The following is a 16,492-nucleotide window of genomic DNA, read 5'->3' on the forward strand; positions in this document are numbered from 1 at the left end:
TTGCCCTCTCCCACAGACACTAAGCACTTTTTCTAAATGCCTTCTCAGGAGGGAAGGATGGACAGAAGCTAGCCAGTGCTGTTGATGGTGGTGGAATCAGATCTGCTAGGTGGGGGAGCAGGCTGGTCCGTGAAGGAGTCCCACTCAAGGACTGCTTTGCTACGATGTCTTCATGATAGGAATGAATAGATACTGGAGGAAATTGAGTGTGGACTGGAGTCCCTGGACGACCTACAAAAAACTCTGCATTTTGCTTTATATAAATTGTTCATCCATCATTGCCATGATACCATAGTACTTGGGTTAGGATAGAGAGATGTTCCATTCCACTCTGGTACTCTGGAATCTCTTGATCTCCTTTGATCCACACCCCATCAAAGGGTCAGACACTGGATGCATGAACTAAATAAGTGGTTTCATACGTTCATTGTTTAATAATGAGGAGATATTATTGGCTAATAGCATAATGATCATTTAAGATATGATTTGATTTCTTGTGGTCATAGGCTTTGAAAAATGCTGGCAAACAACAGATGTCAAAGAGCTTCATTTGTGTGGGAATCAACCATCATATGTTTTTGGAGGAAGGGCACATCTGGCTATGCTCAGGGTTTCCACCTGGTTCTGTGCTTAGGCATCACTCCTGGTAAGGCTTGTGGGGGGCAATATGTGGGACCAGGGATCAAACCCTGGTCAGCTACATGCAAGACAAATGCGCTGCCCACTGTACTGTTTCAAATTCTTTGAGAATTAAAGCAATGACCTTCTTGTCAAAGAGGCTCTTGGCTCAAAACCTGGGGAAGAACCATTTTCACTAGGTCTACTCCCACACTCACCACACTCCGCTTTGGTGGAGTTTGTTAGATGAATATACTTGGGGGAATTACCAGGCCGTGAGTGTAGAGATTCTGTTCCCTGCGACTGGGCAACAGTATGCTCTTAAGTGAGCTACTAAGTTCCACTGAAAGGGTCAGTCCTTCCTCTACTCATGAGTAAGTGCTCATGGGTAGAACATGGTACACTGGTCCCATGCGTGCACGGATCATTTTTCTAATGTGGGATATGTGGAATGCATATGGGGAACCAATTCAAGGAACAAGATTTGGCTACAGGTCTAGGACTTTGTAAAGGGGACGAATCTAAGCCAGTGGTTTCGTGGAGTCAGAAATCCTCTTCTTTGGGTGAACTTGCATTGGTCCATGGCCCTTATGTGCTTCCATTTCCCCTAATGAATCCTTTGTAGATGTCAAAGCTGATAGAGTAAGTGCTGGGCTGAGACAAAGGCCTGCTAAGGGTTACAGCTTAGCGATTTCTTACACCCAGGTGGTTTTCTTCTTTCTCTAGATCTTATCCCCCAATATCAGGTTTTCATTTTCTTCCCTTTTAGAAGTCACTAGATGTCCATCCAAACTGTATTTCTTGTTTTGAGTGTTGACAGCAGGAGTTTGCAGTACAAAGGGGGTGGGGGGAACCACATGAGACTTTCAGTTTTAATTTATTCTTCTATTCTTTATTCTCTAACCCTGTTCAATTTTTCTGCTTCAGAATCCAAATAAGCTAGTAGTTTATGATTTATAAATCAGTGTAGATATTGAGAATATTTGATTGAAACATTTTTCTAATGGTGGGGTGCAAGATAGAAACATTTACGGGCCACATCTCTGAAACTCACGTCTCATTTCACTGAGGCTGGCTTGTCGTTGAGGGGATGGCCAGGGAAGATGATGATAGGATCGCCAGTACTGTGAAACTAATTTCTCACAACATCAAGGTCTTTCCAGTCCTCGTGTTTCATTATAAAATAGAGGAAACGAAAACAAGCTACCTAACCGTGACACAATTTGAAGCAAATTTCTCCCTTGGGAAGAAAAACATCTAAAAAAAATCTGCCCTCAAATCCTGGCATGGCACCAGGAGAAGGGTGGAGACACCTCCTCGAGGACACGCAGGACTGGCCACCTGCTTGTCTAGGGCTCTGCAGCTGCAGCTGTGAGGCTGAGTGAACATGGGGCCTCAGGTGGAACTTCGTGCCTGGCTCTGGTTCTGACAAAGTCTGACCTTGGCCATGGCTGACCTCTCTTTTATACTGAAAGAAGAGAAATTACATTTAAAAAAGAAAACGAACAAACCTCTGGCAACTTCCTCAACAATGGGGTAATTTATTTTGGGGAATTATTTGGGCCACACCTGGGACTTACTTCTGGCTCTGTGCTCGGGATGTATCCTGATGATGCTCAGGGATGTATCCTGATGATGCCCTGTGCCAAGGCTTGAACCAAGGTCAGCCACATGCAAGGCAGTTGTCTTAACCCTGGTGATATCTCTTGGGCACTGGGTTGGTTAATACCTCCCCAGTAGAAGGTATTGGTTAAATATAACTTTTGATGGCTAGAACTGTAGGATGTAATGTTAAGTAAAGTAATTCATAAGAATGACTTATCCGGTATATAATAACTGGATAAAAGAATGCAAGATATCAAAGGGGTTATTTCTAGACTACCCCTAACCATAGACTATGGAAATAAGAAGGACAATAAAGAAGTTAAGGTGGGATGTAAGAAGTAGATGAGGAAATAGGGGAAGGGGGCTAGGGTCTTGGGTGCACTGGTAGTATAGAAATGTGGTATATGTACATATCTAAACCACAGAACCAACAGCATTGCAAATATGAGTCTCAAACCACAATAACCAAACTTAAAAATGTTCCTACTAAGGAGATATTCTGGTGGAGGGAAGGAAAGCTGAGGATATTTGTAGAAGGAGTTGACACTAATGGTTTGATGGTGTTAGTGATATTGGAACATTGTATGCCTAAAACTGCAATATGAACTTTGTAAATAATGGTGCCTTAATAAAAAAGAAAAAGAAAAAAGAAAAAAGTCACTTTTGAGTGTGGGAGAGCCTGGCAAGCTCCCCATGGTGTATTCATATACCAAAACCAGTAACAATGATGGGTCTCATTCTCCTGACCCTAAAAGAGCCTCCAATGCAGCACTGTTGGGAAGGATGAGTAAAGGGAGGCTTCTAAAATCTCAGGGCTAGGATGAATGGAGACATTACTGAGATTGCTCCAGAAAATCGATGATCAACTGGATGATGATGATAATGATGATGATGACGAGTGTGGATAGCAGGATGTTTTTGGAACATAACAGCTTTAACAGCATTTGAATTGGTGAGCTCAGTGAAATAACTTGCCTTCTATGTACACAAGATAACTTCATCTACATTTTATAAACATAGCTATATATTTCCTATTGGTTTTCTGAAGAATGTTAATAAAGTACAATAAAAAGCCGCAATGATTGGGGCCAGAGTGATAGCACAGCGGGTAGGGCATTTGCCTTGCATGTGTCTAACCCTGATTCAATCCCTGGCACCCCATATGGTCCCCTGAGCACTGCTAGGAGTAATTCCTGAGTGCAGAGCCCGGAGTAACACTTGAGTATCGCCGGGTGCGATCCAAAAAGTCAAAAAATAAAAACACTCCAACTCACAGTGATTTTGGATTTTCTGCCATACTGTCATATAAAGGTTTGGAAATATTCCTTATGGTGTAAGAGATCAGATGAAAACTTCCCTGGGGATGCTTTTTTCTAGAGAATAAATAAAAGAACAGGATCTTTATTTCCAAGATAAAAGGCACAATTTATTTAGTCAAATTATCTTACAATAGTCTGACTGGCAGTCAGCTTAATAGTCCATAAAGTTTACACAAAAGTCGATTACCTGCAAAATTATATATATATTTTTCATATCTAAAAATATATTGCATATGTAGGGCCGGAGAACCCCTTGTATCCACAAGGGAAAGTTTGGACTCTCTTCAAAGTTGAGAATATTGCAGAATGGGTATTTACAAACATGTTCAAAGCACTTATGGTTTCAACGGGCTGCCTTTACCCGCCTGTCCACACCTGTTAAATAACTACAAAGGTATCTTTCTTCCTGGCAGGTCCTATACGTCTTGCTTCTTTTCGATAACAGTCACATTATGCTTTTTAAAAAAACCAGCTATAAAAACGTACAAACAGTCCAAATGTACAGATTGACAAAAAAGATGTACAAATTACATTTAAAAAAATAACGACTGATTTGCTAGTAAAATTGTATCTGTGACCGAGGTCAACTCGTTTATTCTTTTTACTTTTTTTAATTATTTACTTTTAATACTGTGAGATATAGGAAAATAAATCTCCATAATTTATACAGTAAGTTGCCTTCTGTTTGGTTGACCTTGTACCAACGGTCTGACAAACGCACAGCGCTTGCGAATCTGCTTGTGTCTAGAAATCCCGGTAACTTTTCAAAGTTCTGGGACCCACTGTCATTTACTTAAAACAACAACAAAAACTTATTTAATTCTCTTTCAGAAATGTCTGCACTTGCATTAGGATGTCATAGCTCATATCTTGACTATTTCTAGAGTGAACAAGTAGCCTTCTGAAGGGATTTAGAAATGCCCATGTTTCTTAAATACCCACACGTGTTCCTTCTTTTAAATTCCAGTTGGGTGAGAATGTCACTGGCCTTCCAACCAATGTTCCAGTTGCTATTCACTGAGTCAGGTCCTGCTAAACTAAGATGGTCGGCTTCCTGCCTGCCTCTCTTTACACTAACTGTCAAGCCAGAACCCAGCCACTGAAGACCATTACTCTTGACCAAGGCACACCACGGGCCCTGGGAGTGGAAAAGAAACTGTGTCGGTCCAACAAACACACTCACAAAAGGTACAGTTTCCTCCCTAGACTGATGCCACAAGCATTCCAGTAATTGAAATTAGTTGTCAGCTGAGGCGCCTGAGACTCTAACCTGGCATACTGGCCCATGGAATAATCCATCTCTTCCTTCAAAGTAGAGGGAGCGGAAGTCACCAACATTACCCAGCCACCCCCACCCGCCTCCCCCCTCCCCCCCAAAAAAGAATTTGTTTTTCAAAGTACAAATACAAAGGTTCTATCCCATAAGAAAGAGCATCCAGTTTTGCTTTCTCTTCCAAGTCTCATGTCCACTGGGGGGAACTTCACGAGGGAAACTCACTGAGGATGAAGCTTCTAGTAGTAGCCGCCTAAATGGGAGGGCACGTGGGCGTTAGGATGGCGGGGGGCACTGGGGTTGGGGTAGATGCCCCCCGTGGGGGAGGTCCAGTATTGGGACGCAGGCCCAAAGAAGCTGGAGGAAGTGACAGGCATGGAGGAGGGATGTGGAGGCACGAAGTTCATCTTTTGCTGGTGCGCGTGGTAAGAGGGCATGTAGGAGATATCGGACGGGTACTTGTACATGGACGACTCAGTGGGGTGCGGCTGCAGGGCCTGTGCAATGCCGTGGAAGTCGAATTTGTAGGCATACCTCTTGCCATGCACCTTAGTCATAATGTTTTTGTCGTAGTAGTATCGGAGGGCCCGGCTCAGCTTGTCGTAATTCATGTTGGGCTTGCTTTTCCGTTCCCCCCAGCGCCTGGCCACCTCATCGGGGTCCGTCATCTTGAACTCCCCATTGGTGCCCTCCCAGGTGATGCAACTGGCGTTGGCACTGTCCGAGAGTAGCTCCAGGAGGAACTGCCACAGCTGAATCTGCCCACTTCCTGTGCATGGCACGGCGGGGGTGGGGGGGAGAAAAGGGGGACAGATCAGTTCAGAGGGGTGGGAACTCAGCACCTCCCATTCCAGGCCCAGGGTGCTCTGGTCTTGTGAGAAAGTCCCATCACCAATTACATTCAGACTACTGGGGAGATTTGGGTCTCACTAGGGTAGAGAGTTCTGGCGTCCACACCTCAGTGGGGTCTGGGAAAGAACACCCTCATGATTGTTTCCCTGTTATTTCCCTGTTATGACCCTATCTAACCTCCATCATTCTTGCTCTGAAATAACCAGCCCTCAAGAGAGCCACCAAGTGTGGTCTGTCACCTGCAGAGAAGTGCCACTGTCTAACCGAAGGACCCAAGGATCTCGCTGTGAAAGTGAGAGCTCACGGGACTTGCTTTCTTTCCTGCATCCCCTCTTTGCCTACAGAAACATCTCCCTGTGCCACTTATTACAAACAGTGTCAGTGTAGATGTGCGGGGCCAATCCATCATTTGCCAGAAGCATCCTTGGCTGGCAGACATATTATTGTGACTTACTAACAAGCCCTCATCTCTCTTTGGATGTGTGTGTGTGTGTGTGGTGGTGGTGGTGGTGGGGGAGGATGGTTGTGGGATGGCAGTGACGGGGAGGCATTAGTGGACTCCCAGGATATTCCAAAGCGGATACAGGTGAAAACCGTGTCAATGGGGGTTGACTAAACTAAGAAGCCAAGAGGAAGTCTAAAGGAAGGAAACAAGGCCCCGAGAAGGCCATGATCAGGAAGAGGTTGGAAAACAATGCTCTGGGGAATGCAAGCTACATATCCCGAGCAAAAAATGGCTCATTTTCCCACCCCATCAAGTGCCTCAATTTAGGACAGATGTCTCGAAGACCTCACAAAGTAAAAGAACATTCTGGAAGAAAACATTAGCTGGTCCAAGTGTACTCACCAGGGTTGGCGAGGCGGCTGCTGGTGGGGCCCAGGATCTGGTATGGATCTAAGGGAACAAGAGAGGAAGTTTTCTCTGGCACTGTGAAAAGTGTTAGGACAACAGCAGTAAACACTAGACTGCTTCCTCATGGTGGATACCTTAGTCCAGTCTCCCACAAGAGCTTGGTGCAGAAACCCTGCAGACCTCAAAGCTCCATCCCAAAGCTCTCGGCATCTTTTGTTGCACTGAGTGCCTTACAATTATAGACAAGGACACCCCGACCTCAATTCTGTTGTGAAGTACTTGGAAGGTTGGCCAGTGGTCAGTCCTGATGAGTACAATGCAGAGAGGCCTATTAAATGGCCTTAAAGATGGCCTCTCATTGCTCCGCTTCTTCCCAACCTTTCTCAGCTCCATTTTCCCGCCCGATAAAACCCCACGCTGCCAAGCCTGCAGCCAGAGTTCCAGTTGCCCCTGTGACATCAACTGTATCGCTTGTCAGACGACCTCCTGGGTGCCCGTTTTCTTGTCAGCAAAACCAGCGCCTCTGGTCACTGTACAGATGTCTAGGTCCCTTTTAGAACAACACCTTGAAACTGCAAGCCTGGACTTGTCCATACTAACCAGAATTCTTATTTTAGCTCTGAAATGACAGGTCTGAACATCTCAGTTGACTTAAAATGCATGTGGTTATTCAGTTATAAAAAAAATCTCCGCAATATCAGTTTATGGGAGTCTTGTCTTTTTATTTTTGTATGTGCGGGATCATGGTGGAGGGCTGGCTTATGTCTTTTTTGAGGGGACATTGTGTCAAATGTCTGCCACGATCTTACGACTTCTGTGATTATAACTGTACTTTAAGAAAATTAACATAACTTTTGGATTGCTACTTAGGATCATAAATTAGCTTGAAGAGTCTTTCAGGCCACTAAATCTCCTTACCCCGTCCCCCATCCCGCCACACAGAAGGGCAGCTGAAATATTCTTGGCCACTAATGTCTACTTTGTTGTTGTTGGGGCTTCTTTAAAAATCCCCCTACGTCAAACCTTCACTGTCTGGCTTATTTCACGGTCAGCAAGTTCTCTCTTAACCTCCCGATGACAAGTAGGTCAACTTCTACTGCCGTCTGCCATGGCAATGGAAAAAGCTTGTCCATACCCATGCCGACAGCCTGCTCAAGCTGCTCTCGGCTGCATCACCCACGCAGGGCTAGGAAGTGGGGAGAGTGACCGTCTCCAGACATTCGAGGCCTCGAGGGAGAAGAGGAGGAAGACTATTCCTTCCAGAGGCCAGTGAAGAGGCCGGACGGGAAGCTGGAGGGAGGGGGTGGCTCACATAGGAGGGGAGCGTGGCTGGGGCGTGACTACCCCATGGTACTGAGTGTGAAAGTCCAGGGAGAGGAGTCAAAGGCTGAGATGCCGAAGGAGAATGGGGCATCTTCAAGGATGCTAAGCTCTGAGTCAATACAGAGTTTCAATTCCATGGTTTCAGTCATTCCTTGGCTGTCACTGGGAAGTCTATCTCTCAGACCATGAGGGCACTTTAATCTGGTTTTCCTTTTTTCTTGGTTTTGGGGCCACACTGGTGGTGCTCAGGAACTTTCTCCTGGCTCTACTCTCAGGGTTTGCTCCTTTCTGGCTGGGAGGACCATACGGGTTGCTGAGAAGTGAACTCAGGTGGGCCACGTCCATGACAAGAGCGCCCTTTCCTCTGTTTTTATTTATTTATTAATTTTTTTACACTGTAAGTGGGTACTTTATTTTGAATTTTTTATAAAACCGGAATCACAGTGAGATACACAGTTACAAAGTTGTTCATGATCGGGTTTTAGTCATACAATCTTCCAACACCTGCCCTCTTCACCAGTGTTGATTTCCCTTTAATCTGTTTTATTTATTTATTTTTATGTGGGGCAGAGGGCTCCCAAGCAGTGCTCAGGTAAACAGGGGCTACTCCTGGCGATATTTGGTGATTCAGTCTGTGTGGGCCTGACTAATAAACGCGGGTCCACGGGTGTTGCAGGCAATCATGAGGTACTGGGAATTGAATTCAAACCAGGCACATGCGTGCTCCGACCCTCTCCCCAGCCCTCAGGGTATGTTTGTTTATTTATTAATTTGAGTTAATTTTATTTTTACGTGGTGCGGGGGTGGGGGACTCCCAAGCATTGCTCAGGGGGCCCAAGGCTCATTCTTAGCGATACCTGGGCTGACTGTCCAGGTCCCAGAGTTTAATACATGAATCCAGATGTTCTGAAAGCCTCCAAGGCTACACCTAGCTTTGCTGGTAAGGGAAGGAGGGAACCTATGGTACTAAGGATCAAACTTGGGGTCTTGAGGTTGCAAGACATGAACCTTTGACCTCTAAGCTATCAACCCACCACTCTCCACCCTCCCCCCGACCCCCACCCTCATCTCCTCCAGAGTACATCGGAACGGAAGGTTTGGTGAAGTGCAAACGAGCTGAACTCAGGACTCTGGACTCCCAGGTCTGGTTCTCTCATAAACCTGCTGTGTGGCCAAGACATTTCATCTCTCCGAGCCTCAGTTTCCTTATTTACAGCAGGAGGCATGTCCTCCGCTGCTTTCACTGCTGCCATCGGACAGGCCGCTACCCCCATCCCAGGTTCCGTGACTAGGTCCCAGGGTCCCACCTGGAGCCCTGGGAAGAGTGGAAGGATGACAGAGGCATGACTCAAGGCGCTCCCCGTGGGGGGCGGTGGCCTGGGGCCGGGGAGGCAGGGTCGTACCTGGTTGGGGCCGCTGCTCTGTGTTCTTACTCATGGTCTGGGCTCCTGCCAGGGGAGGACCTGTGACAGAAGGGAAAGTGCTGGTGATGCGGGAGCACGGAGGGCCCTTCCCACCCACTCCCCGCCCACTCCAGGTCTTAGTTTACAAACTCTGATCTGGAACCGCCCAGGGGGGCGCTGCTCTCAGTAGCTGAGGTTCAGCCAGTGCAAATCCTGGTGGAACTGACATTTCCGGTGGGGAGACAGTGACAGAAGCCAATCATGGTGGAGAGGGCGTGGCTACTGCTGCTGGGGCTGCTCCCATTGGTAGAGAGGACACTGGGGGCGGGCCCCTGAATGAATGGTGCCCTGTGAACAGTGTTCCCCTACTTCCGGCTTCTCCAGGGTTCCTGGACTCTCTCCTTGGTTCCTCTAGGGGCCCTTCAATTTATATCTGACTTTATATCTATTTATATCCCACTTCTATTTATATCTGACTTTCTTGCACCCACATGGTGGACTGGTGCCCGCCCCTCATCTCTCCCACCTCGCCTTTTCCAGAGACCCACTCAGAGAAGAGTTGGTTGCATCTCCACTGGCAGAAGCCCCTCACTGACTCTCCCTAACGTCCATCTTCTGCTGTCTGTTAGGGATCTGCCTGCCCTTTCTAGCGTCCCTCCTTCTCCTTCCCCGCCCCCCATCGTCGTCCTCCTTCCCTACCCCCGTCCTCCTCTCCCCCTCATCCTCCTCTTTCTGCCCCCTCTGTCCTCCTCCTCCTCCCCCCTCCTCGTCCTCTTTGTCCTCCTCGTCCTCCCCTTTCTCCTCCTCCCCCTTCCCCCTCTGTCTTCCTCCTCTCCCTCCCCCTCCTCTCCTCTTCCTCCTCTCCCTCCCCCTCCTCTTCTCTTCCTCCTCCTCCTCCTCCTCCTCCTCCTCCCCCCTCCTCGTCCTCTTTGTCCTCCTCGTCCTCCCCTTCCTCCTCCTCCCCCTTCCCCCTCTGTCTTCCTCCTCTCCCTCCCCCTCCTCTCCTCTTCTTCCTCTCCTCTTCCTCCTCCTCCTCCTCCTTCTTCTCCTCCTCCTCCTCTTCCCCAGGAGTTTCTGAGCTGTTGTTTTCTTGACTCTCTTCTTTGGAGATTCCAGGGCCAGCCTGCAATGTCTTAGACCTCCTGTCATCTCTCAAAGTTACGCTCCATCTCAACCTTCCATGCAATGTGAGAAGAGGGTCATGACTACGCCTTGGACATAAGAATAGTAAAGTCACGGAGGGTCATATCATGACTTAAATGATTGAGTCCAAGTCTAGTGACCTCCAGTGCATGCAGTTATTTGTTCCAAGAAGCGTTCCAACTTAAAAAATCCCCAAACACAAGTGAACACAACCAAACTCAAATGTCAAATGTCAAAATCACATTCCCTGACTCCAAATATTTGCAAAATAGGCAACTGATATTCATGTCTTCTCCTTGAATGCCCTACTATTTTCTTATTCCACACCTGTCATTAGAGAAGTGGTTGGTTTCCAACACATGGGCAACCTTGACTTACTTTTGTTGAGGCCAGAATTCATATTGTTGCTCCACCCGGATCTCCTGACAGTGTCATAGGAAGGGTCTAAGGGAGAGACAACACACAGAGGACCGTCAGTGTCTTCTCTGAAAGGTTGCCTGAAGATGACCTTTTCATGATCAACAGGAATGAAGTCAATTCATCAATTGCTTTTTGAGTATCACAGACATACAGAAGGGTGGGGAGAGGCAGGGATGTGAACACGGATTGGAAGCCCAGAGAAGAGGCTCATCCCTGGACTGGAAGTGAGAGAACTGGATTAAGGTCTGGGTCTGCCATTACTGGTGGTGAGATCCTGGCTGAATCATAAGACTTTCCCAAACCTCCAAACTCTTTAATGCAGAAATAAAATGGGATTCTGTGTATCTTTGTATGAAGTCACACAATTGTTAAGAATGGAGGGGCTGGCGTGATAGCATAGCGGGTAGGGTGTTTGCCTTGCACGCGACCAACCTGGGTTTGATTCCCAGCATCCCATATGGTCCCCCGTGCACTGTCAGGAGTAATTCCTGAGTGCAGAGCCAGGAGTGACCCCTGAGCAAGGCTGGGTGTGACCCAAAAAAGGGAAAAAAAAGAATGGAATGATGTGTCTCACAAAATCCACATGTGGAGAGTTAAACCCTCCGTGATGATATCAGGTGGTGGGATTGGTGGAGTCTTCACAAGTGGGATTGGGGCCCTTCATCAGAAGAGACTATAGAACTAATTGCCTTCTTTTTGCCACATGTGGCTACAAGTCTGCCAAGGCCAAGCTGGCACTCACTAGATCCTGGCACTCTGCTCTTGCACATCTAGCTTCCAGAGCATGGGGAAAGCTTTTCTGTTGTCTATAAGCCATCACTCTTTGAGGGGGAGAAGTGTCACCAGGTGAAAATACAGTCTTCCGCAGACAAGCACCTTCCCTACCTGGCCAGGGCTCTAGGGCTAGTTGTTGGCAGAGGGGAAGATGGGGCCTGCAGAACACAGAGACAAGTCCAAGACTAGAGATGTGGCTGGAAAGGAACCAGAGATGCAGGGCGAAAGAGATTGTCCCACCTGGTAACAACTAGACGCTTGCTTCTAGAGATTATTGGAGAAGACACTACTGAAGCCCACCATTCGTGGTCTCAACTTCTCTCTTAAAGGGACCCTCAGGCCCCTATCCCAGTATTCAAAAATGGCTTGGAACTATAGACACCAGCTGGAAACACCCTTCTGTCCCTTTGTCCCACTCCGAGTCCTGCTGAGCTGCGGGGAGGGGCAGCAGAAGAGTGCAAAGACGTAGAACTTGGACTTTCAAAGTGTTTCCACGAACAACAAAGAAACCATAAAAGCCATCTGAACAAATGAGCACAAAGCTCGTCAAACGGCCGCGCGACAGGGGGAAACGAGAACCATGCCCTGGACCCCTTTGGGGCCTCTCAAACCCCTTCCAAGAAGCACAGAGGAGACAGACCACGGAATCATCCACGGCGGGCAGAGAAGAACCCAAAGGCAGCGACAATTCTCTGGTGGAAAAATCCACGTGCAAATGCACATTCCTCCTGGCCCTGCAAAGCCAGGGCCCTCTTTAAATTACAGTCTTTAGCAATTGGCATGAAAAGCGAAAACAGAAAGGGAAGGGGGAGGGGGATGAAGGGGCAGGGCAGGGTTGTGGACAAAAGAGGAACAAAGCGCCACTCATTCCAGTCGCCTGTTTTTATGTTGACTCCATGCCGCCGCCCACTCTTCCCCTGCAAATAGATCCTTCTCGCTTCAAAACCAAAGGAGGCCAAAGACAAACATGCCAACCCCACACCCAACTTGTTGCCAAGCTTGGCATGAGGCTGGGCCACTGGCTGGGGGGCTGGGGGTGCATGTGTGCGTGTGTGCGTGCATGCGTGTATGTGTGTGTGTGTGTGTGTGTGTGTGTGTGTGTGTGTGTGTGTGTGTGTGGCTGGAGGAAACCAAAGGGCAGAGTCTTTGTGGCTTTTTCTGGGGGATGCTAGGGAGCCTTCCATGTGTCTCTCTGAGGGTGACTTCTGCAGGAGAATCTGAACGTGGCTGCTCTGCATGACAAGCTCCCTCTGTGTTTCATCTGGAGAAGAGCTGAAGAGAGGGTGAGGACAGTCCACAGAGGGAAGGCGAGAGGAGCTGGAGGCTCAGGAGAGAGTGAGTGCAGCAGGCAGAGGAGGCCCTGGTGGGGCACACAGGATGGGCTGAGGACCCTTTGGAGAGAAAAGTGAGTCATGCAGGAGACGCAGACACAAGTGCAGAGACATGAGAGTGATGAGTGGGTGAGTCACCCCAGAAATGAGGCACCTCAAACTTTTCCAGGCTGTCTATCCTCAATGCTTAAAGATAAAACCCACTCATAGCCTCTGAATCCCAACTCCTGCAGAAAAGACAGACTGTGTCTCGGGCATTTATTTTTGTCGGGGGGGGAGGGGGAAGACATACCTGGCAATGCCCAGGGCTTACTCCTGGCTCTGCCCCAGGAATAACTCCTTATGGCACTCAGGGGACCATGTAGGATGTCAGGGATCCAACTCTGGTCGGCAGTATGCAAGGCAAGCGTCCTAACAGCTGTACTGTGCTATCTCTCCAGCCCCCAGGCTGTGTCTCTAGGGAACAGTTCCTAATGGGGGTGGGGGTGGGTTATTGATTGTTCAGTCGCCCACCCTCCTGCACCCCACCCATTCCAGAAACATGTTTCCTGTCCTCTCTGCAATACCCATGGGCCATGCAGGCCAGGCCAGCTGCTTTCTCTGAGGACAGCAGTCTGTCACCTTCAACATGCAGGCTGGCAACCGATAAAGTTCTTTGTCCAGCTGAGTCTCTTTTGACAGGCTCTCGAGTGGCAGTGGAACTGGACGGTTAGGGTTCCCCAAGGACATCAGGGGTGGAAGAACATGACTGATGGGGTGAGGAAGAGAGGTGGGAGAGGGACCCAAGTTCCAGGTCATATTCAAGGTCATGTTGGTGGCAGTGAAACCAGCGAGGTGACCTTGAGGGACACTGGCTCTACCCGAGTGAGGCAGGGGCCTGCAGCAAGGTGGTGCCCGCTGGGTGTGGTGGAATGAAAGAAGCTTGTGGGCCAGGGCGGGTACAGGGTGGACCCAAGTTCCTCAAGGAGGAGTCTAGAAGGAACTGGGCAGAGAGTGGAATCCAATAAGCAGCGTTCCTGCCTGCAGACAGGAGAAGTGTTTGAGTTCCAGAGACTGGGGAGTGTGTCATAGCGCGTGGATCCTGCCTGCTGTTTTCTGTTTGAGATTTCTATTCAGTCACGAGTCTTCTTGAACCCTTCCCTCCTCTCTGCCAGCTACATTCTCTCCACTCAGCACCAGCATTCTTTCTTTCTTTTTGGTTTTTTTGGCCACATCCAGCTGTGCTCAGGATTTATTCCTGGCTCTGTGCTCAGGGATCACTTCTGGAGGGCTTGGGGGACCATGAGGGGTGCGGGAGATTGAGCCTGGGTTGTCCACAGCGAAGGTCAGCACTCTGCCCATTATACCATCTCTCTGGCCCCACTGTCATCCTGTTTCTCATTGATTTGTTTGAGTGGGCACCAGTAACGTCTCTCATTGTGAGACTTATTGTTACTGTTTGGGCGTATCCAATATGCCACGGCTCTCTGAGAGGGGTGGAAGATCGAACACGGGTCGGCTGCATTAAAGGCGAATGCCCTACCTCTGTGCTATCTCTCTGGCCCCAGCATCATTATTTAAAAATCACTTTTAGTTATTTGTTGGTTTGGGATTCACACCTAAAGGTGCTCAGGGGTTCATTTGCGGAGCTCTAGGGCTCAAGGCAGGGTGTCCTGCCTGCAAAATCTGTGCTGGGCTTGCTGAGTTGTCTCTGGCCGTACACCATCACTTTAAAATTTTATATTATTTTTATTTCTTTTTATTGACTTCGGTACTGTAATTTGCAATATTGCCAATAATGGATTCCAGTATACATAATTCCAACACCAAACCTATCATCAGCTCATACCAGTGAATGACCTTGGGTATAGGCAACATTGACTTTTTGTCAACCAACCTTCCTGTTCCTTTATTCTAGAATCCTGTCAGGACAGAGCAAGACCCAGAAAAGGGACAGACATCTCCCCACCTACACCCCCTCTGTGTTCCCTCCCCCCCACCCTCCAGGTGAATTCTCTCTCCACATCCAGGGCGTCTCCGAAACTCTAGATGCCAATCATGGTTTGAGGCTTTATCAGAAAAATGATCTGAAGTCCCCCATTTCTTGGGAAGCACCCGGGCATGGAGAGACCTGAGATTATGGACAAATTCTCCATAGGCTTACCTCAAATTGAGAGACTTTTGTGGTCCCGACCAACCCTAAAAACGTACTCAAGTATTTAAACATACTCAAATATTTAAATGTACTCAAGTATTTATAAAAAGAAGGAATAGAAGCAGAAAGGGCACAATTGCCAGCCTGGCTGTGTCCTTCGCCCTTTGTATGGTCGTTCCCACTCTCCTGGCATGGGGATTCCTGCTCTGGCAGCTGCACTCATCAATGACCGCTATCCTGACTCCTACCCCGGACCTTTCACTGACACTTAAACCAGCTTTGTGGCCCAGGATGGGCGGGGACAAGACCTTCAGGAAGATGAAAGTATAGTCCTCTTCTTGTTTTCTCTCTGTGGTGGCTCTGGGAGTACCCCCAGTAGTGCTTAGGGGGTTCTTAGCTATCCCTGGCTCTGTGCTTAGGAGTAACCCCAGGGGGAGCTCAGGGAACCAGGTCTGGTGCCAGGGATTGAGCCAGGGTTAGCAGGATGGCTGTGAAGCAAGGTGATGCCTTCACCTCTATCCTAACTCTCATTTCCTGAGTCAGTCTAGCTGTAGAACAAAGCTTGCAGACGCAGGAGGCCCAGGCCAGAACTCAGCACAGCAGACGTGCCTTAGAGGTGGAGTACTTGCAGAATGAATGGGACAGGCACACAAACACTGCCCAGGGATGGACACAACCAACTGTAGAATTGTCACTGACCAGCACACCATCATCCTCTACCTCAAGTAATAAGTTTCACCCATTTGGCCCACCCCTAAAATTTGACCAGAAACATGTTCACCAGCTCCACCAAATCCAAATGAACAATCTCTCTCCCCTTACCTCCGCTCTGCTCCACCTGCCTTCTTTAGTCTTTGTATCACTTAGTTTTAGCAATAAATGAACCGGTTTGCACTCTGAAGCCTAAATCTCCACTGGTCATACGTCCAGGAGAGTAGGGAACTTTCTTCCGTTCTCCAATAGAACCAAGCACCAAAATTGTTGCCCAGCACACAGCCATCCCGCAAGAGATATTTATTCACGGGGGCCAGTCCCAGGGATTCGTGGACAAAGGATATGGAGTGTGTGTGTATGTATGTGTGGGGAGTGCATCTGCAGTGGTGGGACTCAAACTCAGAGCCTGGAACATGCTAGGCTTGTGTCCAACTGCTCAAACCATTGCCCCAACTCCTACAATAAATATTTGCTGGATGAATGAATCAGCCCACATGAATCAACCGGTGGGAGTCATTGTTTCTTTCTTCTTGCCAAGCAGACACACACATCCTCTTATGCTTAATAACTCTTCCACTGGCCAAAGAGACTCCAATTTCTCTCTCCCGACATCTTCAGTCTCTACGTGGCGAGTACTCGTGTGCACACCCCATGTGCCACTAACATCAGGGGCCGACCACAGCCCAGCCATGGGAAGGTTTAGGCTCATAAAGCTCATTTCTGCAGGAAC

The 16,492-nt window shown here is 48.2% G+C and overlaps 1 protein-coding gene across 1 annotated transcript in view; it reads right to left on the reverse strand.

Annotated features, from left to right (window-relative positions):
- Positions 1-4,938: 4,938 nt before the first annotated feature.
- Positions 4,939-16,492, reverse strand: part of FLI1 (Fli-1 proto-oncogene, ETS transcription factor) — a 118,648-nt gene continuing 107,094 nt past the window's right edge. Inside the window, exons 6-9 of the mRNA XM_004614114.2 lie at positions 10,768-10,833; positions 9,247-9,306; positions 6,515-6,562; positions 4,939-5,584 (exon numbers count right to left, since the gene is read on the reverse strand). Of these exons, the coding sequence (XP_004614171.1) occupies positions 5,055-5,584; positions 6,515-6,562; positions 9,247-9,306; positions 10,768-10,833 (704 nt within the window). The 3' untranslated portion in view covers positions 4,939-5,054. The remainder of the gene's footprint in view (positions 5,585-6,514; positions 6,563-9,246; positions 9,307-10,767; positions 10,834-16,492) is intronic.

The sequence above is a fragment of the Sorex araneus genome, chromosome 3 (assembly GCF_027595985.1).
Source record: "Sorex araneus isolate mSorAra2 chromosome 3, mSorAra2.pri, whole genome shotgun sequence".
NCBI classification, from domain to species: Eukaryota; Metazoa; Chordata; class Mammalia; order Eulipotyphla; family Soricidae; genus Sorex; species Sorex araneus.